We start from the raw sequence: 13,459 nt of genomic DNA, 5'->3' as shown, positions 1-13,459 counted from the left end.
AGCTCATATTTGTCAAGGGCAGATCTTGCCTGTTGAACTTGGTTGACTTCTTGGAGACTGTCACAAAGGCCCTGGATGATGGAAAGTCAATACATACAGCATACCCTGACTTGGCCAAGGCCTTTGACAATCCCCCACTCGGGCATCATCAAAAAGCTAACTTGACGTTAATCCACATCATCAGATGGGTGGCCAACTAGCTCACCGACAGAACTCTCAAGGTCAAAACAGGCGCCTCCACCTCTGACAGCAGACCTGTCACTAATGGAGTTCCCAGGGATCTGTCCTGGGACTCCTACTGTTGGGCATCTACTTCTCAGAGGTCCTTTGAAGTAAAAATACAACCTGGAACCCCAGCTAACCCTAGAACATTCAGTAACTATTCTAATTAATGGACATGCTGCACCTCACAAAATCCAAATCCCATCGAGCTACGCGCTCAAGAGACTTGAACCTCAGCACTGAAATAAATAGGACATGCTGGAGGGACAGATTCATAACCCAGAGGCTCCCTTCACTCTGGAATAAAATCCCAGTCCAGGTTAGGCAGAGTATCTCATTGACTCTCTTCAAGAGGAATCTTGATGTGTGGATGGGAGATCGTAGGTTTACCCCAGGTATCACTTCTGTGTCACTGTTAGACAGAGGCACAGTATACTAACCTCGAAAAGGCATAGCAAAATTAATTTAAAATGGGTGGCGAAAGCCAAACACATTCTGGCTAGGCTTATAAATGCCCTAGGGCAGATAGCCTAGTATGAACCTATTAACCTATAAGGTTAACTTCCTACTATTAAGTGATAACCTGGCAAAATTTCAAGTCCCCATAAACCTGAAAACACTGCTGTGTATGCAGACACATTCACAGAAATCCCATACAAGCATGTCAATAGTTGCTTAGAGGCAGGTGTACCCACCAGGAAGTACAGAATTAAACAAAAAAGGCCACCATAGTGAAATTACACCACCGATAGGCTGCATAACAAAAGGAAGACAAGCATGGCAAAAATTATGAGGTGCAGCAACAAGCAGGATAAAAGCACTCCCAGACTAAACCCAGAGGACAAAAACTCTGCAAAAAACCTGAGGTAAATTTGGCCTCCCATGCAAAAAGGACAACCACAAGACATTCTTTAACTATGTCCACAACCTCAAAGGCAGTACACACGAGTGCAGAGCTCACTATAAATACAGCCACCTAAAATGAGCCAGAAGATATAGCACACATACTGGTCAACAAATTGAGCTCCCACTTGAACCCTCACCCCACAAAACTTCCCTCAGGAAACACCAACAAGTATATACCCCCCATCACTAGGGAACAGGCCCTTAATGTTCTCTCTAAGACCAAGAACACTGCATCAATTGGTCCAGACAATAACCCAGGATTGCCATCTAAATAGCATGAAGCATGACCTATCAGGGTCTCTGGAATTGCTATTTAACTATAGCCTTCAAACAGGCTTCATGAATGGAGAACAGCAACAGTCATCCCTCTGCACAAAGGTGTGCCATCTACAGACCCACAAGTCTCACTAATCTCATATACAAAGCCATGAAAAGAATCATGGAAATGATCAATGATATAGTAACCCTCCAGACACTGCACCCAACCCAGTTTGGTTGCATCAAGGGCAGATTATGCTACACAACTTGGTGGACTCCTTCGAGAAGGTCACCAAAGCAATGGATGAGGGCAAAATGGTTCACATTGCCTACCTACCTAGCCAAGGCATATGACAAAATATCCTACTCAGGCATTACTAACAAACTTAACAGGTTAGGTACAAACCCTCATGTTACCTGGTGGACAGCCAGATGGGACACAGACAGGACCAGAAGTTAGAATTGGGGAGTCCACCTGTACAAAGAGGCCAGTGACAAGCGCAGGCCACCAGGGATCGGTCATGAGGCCTCTACGTTTAGCATTTACTTCTCTGAAGTCAAGGCCAACATCAGTGATCTCTAACCGACATAAATGTTATCCAGGAAGGACTGACAAAAACACTGGTTTCAGAACCATAGAGAAAAACTAAATGTCAAGAAATGCATAATAGTATCCTTCAGGAAGTCATCCACCCCTGGTAACTATCAAAATGACACACTCCCAAGAGTCAACTCAGTAGTCAGCAACTTGGGGATACACAGAAAACAATCTAGCCTTTAGCCATCAAGTCTATGGTAGTGAATAAATCATTCTTTGGGTTGTGCATGCCTCTTCTCTCCATTTCTCTCTTCTCATGGTATCCTTTCTTGCAACTATTACTTGCCTCTTCAAATACACTCACACCTCTCTATGACATACTACTACTCCTGTAGCATATCCCATCTCAATTATGGCGATATCGTATCCATAAACTTCTGCTAAACATACTTCCACTTTTCCATTTTCCCACCCATGTTTTGACACTTAATCCCTTCTCAAACGAAATGTTCGAGCACAATCTTGCATCTGTGTGTATGTATAGATCATACATACACACACATTTCAGTTTGTGCATGTAAACACTGGTCGATGTCAAAAGCTCTTATTTTCAGAAACATGAAATATTGGTGAGACAATATGAGGGCAAACCGCACTGCACCCCCTGCATATTATATATACCAACAAAATGAACCCACTCTGTGGGGAAAAGGGTAAATTCCCCAATCTGCACAGCACCGCTATCTCCATCCATTCAAAAGCTTCTAGTATTCGCAAACTTGATCATATCGTCTCAACAATATGAAGTTCGAGTTTCTGAAACTCTAGCTTCTCACGGGGATCCATAAAGATATATATTTCTATACACACACGTGTGTGTGTGTGTGTGTGTATATATATATGGTTCTACCCGACAGTCGACAGCGTAGAACACCGACAACGGAATCCCGAGCTCCAGAAGATCGACAATGAAGAAGACCGACGCGAATCGCGAGTGCCAGAACATCGGCAATGCAGAAGACCGACACGACTGATGACAACACCGACGCCGAGGATGCCGACATGGGAAAAGGCTGTGTGAGTATGCGGTAGTGACTGACGTTAGGGTGCGAGTCAGGTAAGTGTGGATATTGACGGTCTGTGGGGATAGGGGTGGGTTAAGTGAGTCAGGGTTAGGGAGCGGGTTAGGTAAGTGTGCGGTAGGGATATACTTTGGGATAGGGGCGGGTTAAGTGAGTTAGGGTTAGGGAGCGGGTTAGGTAAGTGTGCGGTAGGGATAGACTTTGGGTTAGGGGCGGGTTAAGTGAGTTAGGGTTAGGGAGCGGGTTAGGTATGTGTGCGATAGTGACGGACCTTAGGGTTAGGGTTGTCGATAGTTGTGTATGTAAGGTTTAGTGTGGGTTTGTAAGGATTTTGGTGTGCTTGTGTTGTGTGTGTGGTTTGTGGAATGGGGATGTGTTTTGTTTTTTATTGTGGTATGTGCAGTGTATGGGGTTTCGTGTTTGTGTACCGTCGGTTATTTCGTTGTCGGGTATGTGAGGTTTCGTGTTAATGCACTGTCGATTATGTGGTGTCGGTGATGTCGTTGTTGTGTGGTTTCGACTATGTCAGGTAGAACCATATATATATATATATATATATATATATATATATATATATATATATATATATATATATATATATATATACATATACATATACATACATATATACACACACACACATATATACATACACACACATATATATATACATATATCTATATATATATATATATATATATATATACATATATCTATATATATATATATATATATATATATATATATATATATATATATATATATATATATATATATACATATATATATATATATATATCTACATATGTATATATAAATACATATATATATATATATATATACACATACATATATCTATATATACACACATACATATATATATATACACATATACACACATATATATACACATACACACACACATATATATATACATACACACACACATATATATATACATACACACACACATACATTTATATATATATATATATATATATATATATATATACATACACACACACACACACACACACACACACACACACACACACACACACGTACATATATCATCCTTGTATCTGTAAATGTTTTTTTCACTTCTTATTTATGAGATCCTATTCCCTCGGGCTGTGTCTGCAAATGGTCTACTGAGATCAGTGTACTACTCCAATAAAAAAATATATGTAGGTTCATAGGTTGGTACTAGGCTATAGGCTACAAGCCTAGCCATAACAATTCCCTGGATATTTATTCCCACAATAACTTACTTCCCTGGACCCCTGTCTAGCAGGGTGACTGACCTGATCCCAGGGGTGAATTTCCTCTCATCCCATCGTTAAGGTTCCTTTTGAAGAGGGGCAAGGAGGCGCTCTGCTTGACATGTACGGGCAGTCTATTCCAGAGTATGGAGAGTCTCTGGGTCAGGAATCTATGCCTCCAGATTGTTTTGTTCATTGTGATGACAAGGTTTAGATCCCTGGAGCGTATGGCTCTGAGGGATTGGTATTTCTTTAAGTGGAGAATGTCCAACAGCTCAGGGTTTGACATGGCCTTGTATGTTAAGCAGACACTGCCTCCGAGTAGACGATATGCCACAGAGTACAGCTTGAGTTATTTAGACGGTCAGCATACAGCATCTGCTTTAGGCCTGTAATTCTTTTAGTGAGGTACATTTGCAGCCTTTCCAGCTGTTTCAGATGTCTTGTGAGGTACATACCAAGTGGGGCATTGTACTCTATAATGGGTCTACTGAGGGATGAGTACAGTGGAACAATGACCCTTCTGAATGAAAAGCCGTTAGTGATGAGGTGTGCCACATAGGATTTCCTGACTGTTGTGGCAATGTGGTTACTGAAGGTGAGACCAGTGTCCACCTGGTGTCCAAGTCTCTCATCACATTTTCGGTGTACTGCCACCTATGTGGTAATTCATGGGTACATGTTTTTTCCCCAAAGGGAATAACTATACATTTCTTGGCATTAAGCATGAGCCCATGGCTGCCACCAAGCATTTGTTTCTGTAAGGCCCTTTTGCAGAACATCCACATAATTTGGGGATTCAGTAATGGCTCCCAGTTTGCAGACATCTGCGATATTTGTTAGCCAGTGTCCATTAATGTTGGCCTGTACTTCAGAGAAATAGATGCCGAACAAGTGCAGTCCCAGAACTGAACCCCGAGGTACTCCACTTGTCTGGAGATGGATTTGGAGTCAGCTACTTTTACAGTCTCGGTTCTGTCAGTAAGCCAGCTGGCAACCCACCGAGTGAAATAGGGATTTATGCCCAGCTTAGCAAGTTTATCTATGATTCCAGAGTGGGGGATGGTGTCGAAGGCCTTGGCGAGGTCCAGATAGGTTGTGTAGTCCACCTTACCCTCGTTCACAGCTCTGGAGACTGATTCGAAGAAGTCAATCAGGTTCAGGAGACGAGATCAGCCCTTCATGAACACAAACTGGGTGGGGTCTAGTGTTTGAAGGTTGCCAATGTCTTTGTTTATAAGTTCCATGATAATGTTTTCCATGCTCTTGCAGATCAGGCTCGTCAGACTGACGGAACAGAAGTTCCTGGGATCCAAGGTGGAACCCCCCTTGTGGAGTGGGATAATTGTAGCTGTGCACCACTCAGTGGGCACAAAGCCTGAGGTGAGGCTATGATTAAACATGACATTTACGTGAGGGGCCAGTTCATTTTGTAGTTCATGTAGTACACAACCCAGGATATCATCTGGTCCCATGGATGCTGTATTCCTAGCTTTTGGAGAGTGCGGTTTCTACCTGCGTGGCCGTGATTATCGGAATTTGGCAATCTTTTGGCATTGAGATAGGCCATTTAGGGGGTGAGAGGGGGTTGAAGCTGGCACTAAATAGATCTGCCAGGATAATGACAATATCCTTGGGATCAATATATTTAACACCATTCTGTTGTAGCTCAGAGGACATCTCAGCATTGCCATTTAGATTCTTGACAACTACAGAATCCCTTGTGGTTGTCTTTGGAATCTTTGGCAACTGTATTTTTGTAACTAGCTTTGGAAGATTTTATGAGGGATCCCAACTTCTTAAAGAAGGCTGGTAAGGGAGTTTTTTTTGCATCCTGGGATTTTCCCTCTCTTCTGCAACACTTTCTTCCTTATGCTGTATAGTTTGTTTATGGTAGGGACCACCAGATTGGCTTGGGTGTCATGAAGTTTGTCACTTCTGACTTGAGTAGCATGAAGTTGACTGTGGAGAAGTTTTTTACGGAGGTTTCCTTACGGGGGGGGGGTGGATGTCAAGGGTGATTAGCTTACCTGACCAATGAAGGGGTGACCACTGGTGTGGAGCATCTGTCTCCCATGTTGGTAATGACCAGGTCTAGGATATTAGGAGTCCAGGGTGGGACAATGGATTAGTTGATCCAGTGCGTTGAAATTTATGAATTCCAAGAAAAAGAATTAATGGATTAATGTCAAGCTAGAAGAAGGTATCAATAATAAAAGTATGGTGGATCACGTTGGCTAGGTCCAGACAAATAGTATGGATTGTAAGCCCATTACCTACAGAGTTCTATTTTTTTTTCTTTTTTAATTAAAACTACCATGGGTCTTTCCCCACCTGCATTCCTTACATAAACACGGTTATTTATAGATTAAAACTCAGCCAGGTGTGACTTGCCTTTTACAAAGCTGAACTGGTGTGCATCAAGGAATACAGATCAAGTATATTGTTTTTAGTTCAGCTGTAGGCTGTACATCACTGCAAACACTAGTAAGACTAATAGGCCTATAAATTCCAGGCTCAGTAGAGGAACCACATTAACAACATAAATCACTCCCCACATATCAGGGATATAACCAATGGACTGACTCATTGAAAAGTTGGAGAATTTTTGCTAGGTAGGACTTGGCACATGTCCAGGAATATCGGCAGAACCCAAGGGACTAGTATTAACTTAAAGGATTTGCCTAAAGTACTTTAGAGAAGTACAAGGGGGAACAGGCAAGAATGAATGGGGGGTGATGCCATGTTGAAACAGAATATGTCTGCCATGTCCTGGGGGGGGGGGGGGTACAATTAGATGTAAGCTTGGTATACAACTGTTTCCTTCCAAGTTTCCTATTACAGTCTAATAAAACCTTACAGTTGTCTACGGAATTGGTTGTAACCCCAACTTTACAGCTTATCTTGCATTTCATGATGTACAAGTTTTAAATCCATTTTACAATCATACAGTGGACATAGTTCAGTGGTGGTCAGGAGCGTTTGAATGGAGAAGGCAGCAGACTCGCGTATAAAGTTTGCTGGGAAGCTACATCAAGTACCTGGTTTTAGAGCAATCTCTGAACATAAAAGGCATACCAGGGGGACACAAAGCAAGTTTTCGGAGAGACTGTCACAATGAGCTTCAGATATGACTATGGTGGGTGTCACAGGCAGGTGGTAGAAGATCAGCTAAGCCACCCATCTCAACTGTCAGTCAGTTTTGGCCATGGCTTCTTTAAGACCCTATCACAAGACATAACAGATTGCTAAATTAACTTTTGTTCACACCTACTTGTTGTGCCAGCAACCCATAAACAAGAGTTTTGGCATCCAGGTCAGAGTAAATAGTTGCTCCACTGTATTTAGCATTCAGACCTACCACTGAGTACAACTCTTCATTTTGTATGCATTTAACAAGGCACATCCAATAACTGGAACAACCAAGGTGGTTCCTCACTAAGAGGATACAGGGCAAAAGTAACGTGTGTGAAGAAAATGAAAACACTGTCATATGTGTTAGTACTTCTGGCAGGAGATTTGTGCATATTCTCAGATTAACTTGTATGCCAGCATGTCTAATTGTGAATATATAAATAAGTTTTAAAAGTTGAGTATTTCCCTGTGTACACAAAGAATATGTCAGTGTTTCGATGCATTTCTAACTACACATGTTTGAGAGGAACTTTCTAAAGTACTGTGAAGAAATCAGCTGAACAGCGAGTGATGTCATTAGAATGTCCCTGGTTGCTAAGTGATTAAACAGCTGATTGACAGAAAAAACTTTTTCAAACAGCTGACATTTTTAAAATAAGACAGTTGAGAGTGCAGTTTGTCAAGTGCTGAGCAGTTTTGAGAAGTACAGTCAGTGGACACCCATGAAAGAGAACTCACCAAAAACTGTAAGCCTGCCTGTTGAAGTGTTAGGGACAGTATTCTTCAGTTAGATTAGGAAAGCTTAGTTATTAAGCTAGAATTTTTCTAGAATAATGGACTACTATCCAGCAGTTTAATTTTACATTTCTGGTGTTTATTGAAAGCTACCGATTTAAATTCTTGTAATCATTTTATTTATTAAGTGCTTTCATTACTTCACATTGTAGCTGAAAAATCAGTATTTTTCTTTAGAGATTTAGAGTGTGTTTATACCAGTTTGATACTCTCCAGGTCCCCACAAAGACCTGGCTGTTCTGGTCATAGATATCAGTTATTTTTGATATTTAAATTTTCATAACTAGACACCCCTTTAGAAAGGCATGATTGGAGACAGCATTACTGTATTATTTTGGGGAAGGGACACAGCTGGATATTTATGTCAGGATTTCCCAAAAGTGTTTGGATGTATGAGATGTAAATTTACTTAGAATGCGAGTGTATCAGAGGTCTTAAACTGGGTCATTTCTCTGAAGTGTAAAATAAGGGAATACATTTGGGGTGGAAATGAGTATACAGTCCAGTCCCAGGGGTAAACAGTGCGTGTTCCTGCTGTGCTCTTATGGGAAAATTGCGAAACATTACTTCTGTTTAAGTGAAAGTCTCATATTGGAGTCAGTAGTGAGGACTGACACTCCTTAGTTACTGACACAGGACAGCGAAGAACATCAGTTAATTGCTGGCAGTCTGGTGGGATATAGTCAGACACCACAACATGTCTATAACAGACTGCCTCAAAGCCATATTCCTTTATTCTGTCTCCTACAGGCTGTGGATGGGAGATCTTTGCCTGGCAGAATTGCCCACTCTAAAGACTTAAACCTTGCCTGTGATACAAAAATAGGACCTGCTGGAGAGAGAGAGAGAGGCATGTATCCCAGAGACTACCCTTCTCTGTAACAGGCTCCCCATCCACGTGAAGCAGAGTTTCTCCCTAACCAAATTCAAGTGCAGAGTGGACAATTGGATGGGGAACAGGAAATTCAGCCCCGGTTCGGCACTAAGTTCTCTAATGGACACAGGCAGCCTGTAAATGGTTCAATTCCAAAGCCCCTGCTACACTTAGACAGATTTGACCGTTTGGCGAGTCTCTCTCAAATGTCCTTCAATTTGCTTCATTATGTTTTGCAGTGCCCCTTGAAGAAAAAAAAAAAAAAAAAAAAAAAAAAAGCTATTTTTTTCTCTTCTCTTAATCTATTAAAGGGCTTTATATTTCTTTCTTGGAAAACCGTATTGATGCCAAACCTGTTTTGCTAACCCTTTTTATAGAGCTTTACAGCAACAGAAAAAAGTGCCCAATGTTCTGCCTTTTTCTACCCATTGTTTTCATATTTGTCCCAGTTTCTTGAATAAAGAATTTGACAGCTGTGGTGAACATGCAGCAGCTCCTAAATCTGCAACTGCCACAAAGTTCTGAGAGCTACGCAAAACACGAGATTGGCCCAATGTACTTCATTACAGTCAACAACTGTGGAGTTACAAATGAGGGGGGAGACCCCATTACAGCATTCATTAAATTACTTTCAGAATGTACAGTGAAATACCTCAGTTCACCATTTGCTGAAAACTACTGGACACCAAAATCCCAAATCTTCAGAATAGCAACACTATCATTTACAATTCTAATGCCAAACACAAGAGGTGGGCATATCATTGAGGCCTTTAAGAGATCAAAGTCTGCAGGACTGCTGAAGGGCAGGTCCTTCTATCATGCAATGAACTGCTGATTAACCTGAACTTTCAGTGTGTGTGTGTGTGTAAAATACATTTTATAAGCTCAAGACCATTCCACTACACAGTAATGTGATTGTGCCATCCCCACGCTGGGCCAGTAATCATCAAGGAGCCCGAATCCTCACTGCTGACACTGGATAGAGACGTTCATTTGGAATGCAAAAGGATACACTCATTTCCAGATTCAGACCTCTCCACATCAAGCACAACTTCCCTTAACATCACCCAAGGAACACAGTCTGGGGGCTTGTTCCTCTCTATCTGTCCACACCCCCAATTAGACTCCCCACTGGCACAGCTTAGCTTGGAACCCCAGCTAAGGACTCAACTCAAAGTCCTCCCACACCCTCTCTGTGAAACCAGTGCTGTGTGTCCCTACCCCAAGCAGGTGACACACACAGATTTGATGTGCGCACACACACACACCTTGGAAAGGCTGGCACAGACTCCCTTGTTGTACTCCCTTCTGCCCAGACTATAAATGTAATTATCACTGTCACCAGAACCCCTGTAAGCTACTTTAAGGCTCTTATAAGAGTACCCAATTACACCGAGTGAAATTAATATTAATACAAATGGCAATGCTGACCAAACGCTTCAGGAGTGGCCAGATCTGTCACCAAATAAATATGTGCAAATACTCTCAAAGCTTAAATATTTTTCTAAACGGACAAGCCACAACAAGTTTACATATATTCAATAACAACAACACTATACTACTAATTTTACTACAATACTAATTTATTTTTCACAACACCAGAGTTTGTCACAGGGAACATTAAAAATACCACGGATGGAAAATTTCACACAGTTAGAGAAACAGTATTTAGCTAGTCTCACTATATATTCCTGATTGACTAAAAGAAATACTGTTCCTACTTTCTGAATAGAGCAAGGCAACACTCCAGTCTCCTGTAATATTAAAACATTAACTCTGCAAAAATTACATCTTACACAACTGGTCATCTGTTTTCCACACTAGAAGCCACCAGGGTTTAGCACCTATGCGCTACAATACATACAGATTGAGCTTTGCTCAGATGTGATGCAACTGCTGGAAGTCAAAACCATTTCACTTCCTGCTGGAGCTACCAAACATTCTCTAGCACAGACCTTGCTTCTCTGGCGCCATTCAAAACTGTGGGGTAACATCGGTATGGCTGATCCAATAAAATATTTTGATTTCAGATATATTTTTCAAAGTGAGGTGGATTAAGTTTAACCTCTACTCTTCCAGAAAATGCTGTTTAAATGTACATGCGTTATTGTAACTTTTACATGTATACATTATTTTTACTTCCAGCAGGGCGCAATGTTGATACAGTTTAACACAAGCAAACCTCACAAATACATTTTCAGCACAAGCATCTGTAGAAATACATCTAGCTGCGTTAGCATATGCTACAAATCCACTGCCCTGTTTCTCCTGGCACGGCTGGCAGTACCTCCTATTGCTATTTTTGATACCAAATTCCCAAAGAAATCCACCACCAGGAAAAAAAAAATCCTAGTCACTGATTCCAACCACACAGGACGAAGGTAATCCACATTGGAGATGCAAGAAAGTTCCAAAATAACGACAAATTCATGTCATGCAATTTCAACTTTGAAAATTTCATAAAAAGGATCACTCAGCAAAAAGCAAGCTGTACCAAAAGATGTTCCTATGCTACACATTTAGGCTACTATTCTTATAACCATAGAGCTGAGATACCTTACAAGCATAACTATACAATTATCACCATCACATTGTACAACAGCATGACTTGTCCAAGTACAACGTCATACCAGCCCACATGAACTACAGTGCTTCTGACTGGCATGACAGTACAAAGAGCGATGTGAGAAGGATAACACACTTTCAGCAAACTCGTTTGAAGGGGAGCAAATCTATCCCATCCCGATGTGGGACTTGATCCTACCATACCTCTTAACACCAAGCTCGCACCACCTCAGAAGGAAAGACAAGCACCCCTGGCCTTAGGAATGACACACTGCAATATGCTTTCAACGAATAATCACAAGAATGAATAGATAACACAATTCTTCTGACAAAGTAAAGCTTCCCAAGAAACCCTTTAAGAAAGGATAACAATATCTAAAGTCACCAGCTTTTTTCAGTTTACCTTTAAAACAGAATTATCACTGCAAACAAGAGTTAAAAGGATTGCAAAAAGTTTAGTTAAATGCTACTGCAGCCGCTCCAGCAATGAGCTACACAAAGTGATCTACACTGAAGCTTAAAAGACACAAAGTGATCAACACTGAAGCTTAAAAGAAGTTGGCAGTCCAGTTACTGCAATGGTGTTTACACCCACAATGAATCGATAAACTACTGCTGCTCACAACTTTCCTGAAAACCAAGATATGCATAAAAAATAAAAGCACTGCATCTCTCCTTATTGCTTTAGTTTTCATCCTGTGTTATTTGTGATTTGTTTATAATATGCTGTACAATGTCAATAAAACAAGTTTTTTTTTTTTTTTACTTCTGACGTGACTGCTCCACTTAAACAAAAACACAACATTCAAGCACATGCCCAAACACAGTAACACAAACATTTCGTTGGAGAAAAAATGCCAAACATCAGTCGGTGTAAAATAGATAGATAACCAGCTTCTGGCATATTACTTGCAACTGTTGATTCCCGCTTTGGACTAGGGTAGTGGAAGAGTGCCCCCTCACGCGCAAGAAATCAGTGGTAAGCAACAAATTTTCCGACTCACAGAATCAACGGACACAGTAACAAATGTAAACGCTTCAAACCAGACCTGCCTTCATATCCTGGGCATAGCAAACATTAAATGACACTTAACTCATTACATAGGATTTACCCCATAACAACATTGACATAAGTATTTAATCTTGTGGTGTTTCAAAGTGGAATGTGACAGAGGCCCTGACCTCTTACGAGATAGCTACTTGAGAAAAACGCCTTTCCAGGTACAACACTGCCGCTGTCGGAGAGGGATAGGTGAACACAGGGCAGTTTTACACTACACCGGGAGACAGGAGGGGGAGGGGGAGACCCTACCTACACTTAACTGATGCTTCAACAACAGAAAACGAGCGCCGAGACTCGTCATTTTTATTACCTGACAGAACCGATGACAATAAATCCGGTCACATCTAACAGATCCCTGTTCGCTGACTAGCAAGCTTTCCAATTCTTCACGGAGCCTCTCCGCCTCCTGCTCGCTCTCCTCTTCCGCCATGCTGCTAGCCCCGACCTGCGCGTACGACAAGACACCGGACAATAATGAAACCTCGCTTCCTGCACCGCCTACCTCCGGCTCCGAATAGCTACAACGAAAGTCAATCAGTAGGCTGCCCCTGCCTCTCACTCTGGGATACAAGGGGCGGGAGCACAGTCGAAGACCAATTACACTTTGAAAATCCCGCCTTTTTCCACAAGCTGCCACGACGATTGCATGGAGCTGCTGTCAAGCAGCTGGCTCGGGATGTTAACTGGTGGTTTATAGGCCTGATGGTATGTGTGTTTTGGAATTCGTGACGTGCGGTTACCGTCCTCCTCCTGAGGGCA

The 13,459-nt window shown here is 41.6% G+C and overlaps 1 protein-coding gene across 4 annotated transcripts in view; it reads right to left on the bottom strand.

Moving 5' to 3' along the window:
* ZNF654 (zinc finger protein 654) overlaps window positions 1-13,203 on the bottom strand; it is a 1,580,889-nt gene extending 1,567,686 nt beyond the window's left edge. For 3 of the 4 annotated variants that reach the window (XM_044072137.1, XM_044072139.1, XM_044072138.1), the window contains exon 1: window positions 13,011-13,202. In XM_044072137.1, the coding sequence (XP_043928072.1) occupies window positions 13,011-13,130 (120 nt within the window). In that variant the 5' untranslated portion in view covers window positions 13,131-13,202. Of the gene's footprint in view, window positions 1-13,010 lie in introns of all 4 variants that reach the window. The other variant, XM_044072140.1, reaches the window with a different exon arrangement.
* Between the last annotated feature and the right edge of the window lie 256 nt (window positions 13,204-13,459).

Source organism: Protopterus annectens, chromosome 5.part0 (assembly GCF_019279795.1).
Source record: "Protopterus annectens isolate FY-2018-M chromosome 5.part0, PAN1.0, whole genome shotgun sequence".
NCBI lineage: Eukaryota > Metazoa > Chordata > Ceratodontiformes > Protopteridae > Protopterus > Protopterus annectens.
This window is presented reverse-complemented; position numbering and strand designations above follow the sequence as displayed.